The sequence below is a fragment of the Penaeus japonicus genome, unplaced genomic scaffold (assembly GCF_977035675.1).
Source record: "Penaeus japonicus unplaced genomic scaffold, GWHDUDI00000001_assembly GWHDUDI00000029, whole genome shotgun sequence".
In the NCBI taxonomy this organism is placed as follows: Eukaryota; Metazoa; Arthropoda; class Malacostraca; order Decapoda; family Penaeidae; genus Penaeus; species Penaeus japonicus.
The window spans coordinates 28,274,591-28,279,590 of record NW_028234431.1 but is presented as its reverse complement, the minus strand read 5'-3'; the positions used below and the strand labels follow the sequence as shown (position 1 = coordinate 28,279,590).

Sequence of the window (5,000 nt, the reverse complement as noted above, 5' to 3'; positions counted from 1 at the left end):
GGTGGGTGAGTGTGGTGGAGGCAGGGGGAGGAGGTGATGGAGGTGGAGGGCGGTGGAGAAAGTGGTGGTGGGTGAGTGTGGTGGAGACAGGGGGTGGAGGTGATGGAGGTGGAGGGCGGTGAAGGAAGTGGTGGTGGGTGAGTGTGGTGGAGGCAGGGGGAGGAGGTGATGGAGATGGAAGGCGGTGAAGGAAGTGGTGGTGGGTGAGTGTGGTGGAGGCAGGGGGAGGAGGTGATGGAGATGGAAGGCGGTGGAAAAAGTGGTGGTGGGTGAGTGTGGTGGAGACAGGGGGTGGAGGTGATGGAGGTGGAGGGCGGTGAAGGAAGTGGTGGTGGGTGAGTGTGGTGGAGGCAGGGGGTGGAGGTGATGGAGGTGGAGGGCGGTGGAAAAAGTGGTGGTGGGTGAGTGTGGTGGAGGCAGGGGGAGGAGGTGATGGAGATGGAAGGCGGTGGAAAAAGTGGTGGTGGGTGAGTGTGGTGGAGGCAGGGGGAGGAGGTGATGGAGGTGGAGGGCGGTGAAGGAAGTGGTGGTGGGTGAGTGTGGTGGAGGCAGGGGGAGGAGGTGATGGAGATGGAAGGCGGTGAAGGAAGTGGTGGTGGGTGAGTGTGGTGGAGGCAGGGGGAGGAGGTGATGGAGATGGAAGGCGGTGGAAAAAGTGGTGGTGGGTGAGTGTGGTGGAGACAGGGGGTGGAGGTGATGGAGGTGGAGGGCGGTGAAGGAAGTGGTGGTGGGTGAGTGTGGTGGAGGCAGGGGGTGGAGGTGATGGAGGTGGAGGGCGGTGGAAAAAGTGGTGGTGGGTGAGTGTGGTGGAGGCAGGGGGAGGAGGTGATGGAGGTGGAGGGCGGTGGAGAAAGTGGTGGTGGGTGAGTGTGGTGGAGACAGGGGGTGGAGGTGATGGAGGTGGAGGGCGGTGAAGGAAGTGGTGGTGGGTGAGTGTGGTGGAGGCAGGGGGAGGAGGTGATGGAGATGGAAGGCGGTGAAGGAAGTGGTGGTGGGTGAGTGTGGTGGAGGCAGGGGGAGGAGGTGATGGAGATGGAAGGCGGTGGAAAAAGTGGTGGTGGGTGAGTGTGGTGGAGACAGGGGGTGGAGGTGATGGAGGTGGAGGGCGGTGAAGGAAGTGGTGGTGGGTGAGTGTGGTGGAGGCAGGGGGAGGAGGTGATGGAGATGGAAGGCGGTGGAAAAAGTGGTGGTGGGTGAGTGTGGTGGAGGCAGGGGGTGGAGGTATTGGAGGTGGAGGGTGGTGAAGGAAGTGGTGGTGGGTGAGTGTGGTGGAGGCAGGGGGAGGAGGTGATGGAGGTGGAGGACGGTGAAGGAGGTGGAAAGCGGTGAAGGAGGTGGAAGGCGTTGAAGGAGGTGGAAGGTGGTGAAGGAGGTGGAAAGCGGTGAAGGAGGTGGAAGGCGGTGAAGGGGGTGGAAGGCGGTGAAGGGGGTGGAAGGCGGTGAAGGAGGTGGAAGGCGGTGAAGTAGGTGGAGGAAGTGGAAGGCGGTGAAGGAGGTGGAAGGCGTTGAAGGAGGTGGAAGGCGGTGAAGGAGGTGGAAGGCGGTGAAGGAGGTGGAAGGTGGTGGAGGAGGTGGAAGGTGGTGAAGGAGGTGGAAGGCGGTGAAGGGGGTGGAAGGCGGTGAAGGAGGTGGAAGGTGGTGAAGGAGGTGGAAGGTGGTGAAGGAGGTGGAAGGTGGTGAAGGAGGTGGAAGGCGGTGAAGGAGGTGGAAGGCGTTGAAGGAGGTGGAAGGCGGTGAAGGGGGTGGAAGGCGGTGAAGGAGGTGGAAGGCGGTGAAGTAGGTGGGCGGTGGAGGAGGTGGAAGGCGTTTGAGAGGTGGAAGGCGGTGAGGAGGTGGAAGGGGTGAAGGAGGTGGAGGTGGAGTGAAGGGAAGTGAAGGAGGTGGAAGGTGGTGGAGGAGGTGGAAGGCGGTGAAGGAGGTGGAAGGCGGTGAAGGAGGTGGAAGGCGGTGAAGGAGGTGGAAGGCGGTGAAGGAGGTGGAAGGCGGTGAAGGAGGTGGAAGGCGGTGAAGGAGGTGGATGGCGGTGAAGGAGGTGGAAGGCGGTGAAGGAGGTGGAAGGCGGTGAAGGAGGTGGAAGGCGGTGAAGGAGGTGGAAGGCGGTGAAGTAGGTGGAGGAGGTGGAAGGCGGTGAAGGAGGTGGAAGGCGTTGAAGGAGGTGGAAGGCGGTGAAGGAGGTGGAAGGTGGTGGAGGAGGTGGAAGGCGGTGAAGGAGGTGGAAGGCGGTGAAGGAGGTGGAAGGCGGTGAAGGAGGTGGAAGGCGGTGAAGGAGGTGGAAGGCGGTGAAGGAGGTGGAAGGCGGTGAAGGAGGTGGAAGGCGGTGAAGGAGGTGGAAGGCGGTGAAGGAGGTGGAAGGCGGTGAAGGAGGTGGAGGAAGTGGAAGGCGGTGAAGGAGGTGGAAGGCGGTGAAGGAGGTGGAAGGCGGTGGAGGAGGAGGAAGGCGGTGGAGGAAGAGGTGGAAGGCGGTGGAGGAAGAGGTGGAAGGCGGTGGAGGAAGAGGTGGAAGGCGGTGGAGGAAGAGGTGGAAGGCGGTGGATGAGGAGGTGGAAGGCGGTGGATGAGGAGGAGGAAGGCGGTGGAGGAGGAGGTGGAAGGCGGTGGAGGAGGTGGAAGGCGGTGAAGGAGGTGGAAGGCGGTGAAGGAGGTGGAAGGTGGTGAAGGAGGTGGAAGGCGGTGAAGGAGGTGGAAGGTGGTGAAGGAGGTGGAAGGCGGTGAAGGAGGTGGAAGGCGGTGAAGGAGGTGGAAGGCGGTGAAGTAGGTGGAGGAAGTGGAAGGCGGTGAAGGAGGTGGAAGGCGGTGAAGGAGGTGGAAGGCGGTGAAGGAGATGGATGGCGGTGAAGGAGATGGATGGCGGTGAAGGGGGTGGAAGGTGGTAAAGGAAGTGGATGGTGGTGAAGGAGGTGAAAGGTGGTAAAGGAGGTGGATGGCAGTGAAAGAGGTGGTAGGCGGTGAAGGAGGTGGTGGGTGAATGTGGTGGAGGCACATTGGAGGTGAGAGAAAAGTGGAGGAGGTGGAGGATGGTGGTGAAGAGGGTGTAGGAAAAGGAAGAGAAATGGATATGGAAAGAGGGAGAACAGAGAAACAGAGAGAAGAAAGAAGAGAGAAAGAAAGAAAGAAAAAAAAAAACTACAGTAACAAAACTCTCACATGCACAGATCGGGACTGTAGAAATCGACAAAATCCTTCTTGAGATTGGGGGGCCAAATCTCCCCAGCTGACCCGGACACCTGGTTGCATGGGGGGTCGAAGAAGTCAGTCTCCCGACGTCGATTCCAGAGGTCGACCTTGCCTGTTGAGCGAGAGAGAGAAAGAGAGAGAGAGAGAGAGTATAAGCACCCTGTTTTGTTAAAAGGAAAATAGATGGTTTGAGAATTAACAACAGCAAGAATAATGATCATCTATGATAATGATAATGATCATGATAACAACAAAAAACAGTAACAATGGCTACGGTAATAATAATGAGGATAATGATAATGGTAATAGCAATAATGATAACCATAATAATGACAATAATAATAATAATGTTGAGAATGATAATGCTAATAATAATAACAATAAGGATATTAATAATGATAATGATACTACTACTACTACTAATGATAATGATAACAATAATGATACTGCTATTTCCACTCCTATTACTAATAATACTAATAACAATGATATAACAGCAGCAGCAATCATAACAACAATGATAATGAAGATGATAATAATAACAATAATTATAATGATAATAACAATAGTAATACTACTACTACTAATAATGACAATATCAATAACACTGCTACTACTAATAATAATGACAATATCAATAACACTGCTACAATAGCAATAACACAAATAATAATAACAATAATAGTATTAATGATAATAATAACAATAACAATGAAAATAGTAATTACAAAGACAGCAACAACAGTTATAATAATAATGATAAAAATAACGATGATAAATAACAATAATACTGATAATAACAACAAAAAACAATAAGGATAACAACAACAACAAATATAATAATAGTAATAATAAGAAAAATAGTAATAGCAACACCAACAACAATGATAATACTAAAATAATATAAACAACAACAATAACACAAACTTAGGCCTACCAAGTTCATCCAGTGTGTCCTCTCCCGTTTTCATGTTAAATTCCCCGTCATAAGTGAGCGACAAATTACGCTAGAAAAAGAAAGAGAAAAAAAAAGAAATCAATGAAAGAAAACGAAAGGACTTGAGGCGGTTTGAATAAAGAAAATGGAGGTTATTCTTGGAAGTATTTGTTGATTAATTATTCATTGTAGATGAGATATTGAAATGATTTAAATGCGTAAATATGAATGAAATGATATAGAAGACACTGGGAATATTTAATTATAACGTGGATCAATAATCAAGTGAAGGACTCAAGACACGTGAAAATACGCGAAGAAAATTTGAATCGAAGTGAAATAGTAATGAAAAAAATACTATAAAACTTTTCTTCCCTAATACAAAAAAATGATCAAGTGAAAACAAAAAATACAAACAATAAACACACGCCATAAAACCATCCAAAGCGATCGTAATCGGTAAGACCAGGAGGAATCGGCAGTAAATCGGTGACATTATGAAGTGTTCCGTTATCCGCAACCATGTTTTCCTGCATCCAATCTAGAAGCGGATCCTGAAAAACGTGGGGGAGGGTTGAAACAATGTGAGAAAGAGTGAAAATAATTTCTTAGCACATACCAATGATTGATAAATAATGATCAATATTCCAAATAAATTCCAAAAAAAAAAAAACTATACCACATCATCGAATAAAAAAAAGTTTCAGCACAGTTGAAAAAAAATGTGATTCTCGTATCCTACCCTGTATACATATGTAAATCCGTTTATACACTTCTTTTTAAAAATAAAAAATAAAAGTTACCTGAAATCCATCGAATATGATCTCCCCGGCTGTGGCTCTTACGATGAGCTGTTCACCCAGTGAATTAAACATCAAGTTCAGGCTAG

The 5,000-nt window shown here is 49.9% G+C and overlaps 1 protein-coding gene across 2 annotated transcripts in view; it reads right to left on the bottom strand.

The window, feature by feature from the left end:
- The window catches only part of LOC147468432 (protein croquemort-like), a 16,970-nt gene that overhangs the window by 6,542 nt on the left and 5,428 nt on the right, over positions 1-5,000 (bottom strand). For both annotated transcript variants that reach the window (XM_086554136.1, XM_086554137.1), the window contains exons 6-9: positions 4,915-5,000; positions 4,540-4,665; positions 4,112-4,181; positions 3,145-3,286 (exon numbers count right to left, since the gene is read on the bottom strand). The exon at positions 4,915-5,000 is cut by the window's right edge and continues 40 nt beyond it. In XM_086554136.1, coding sequence (XP_086410262.1) covers positions 3,145-3,286; positions 4,112-4,181; positions 4,540-4,665; positions 4,915-5,000 — 424 coding nt within the window. The remainder of the gene's footprint in view (positions 1-3,144; positions 3,287-4,111; positions 4,182-4,539; positions 4,666-4,914) is intronic.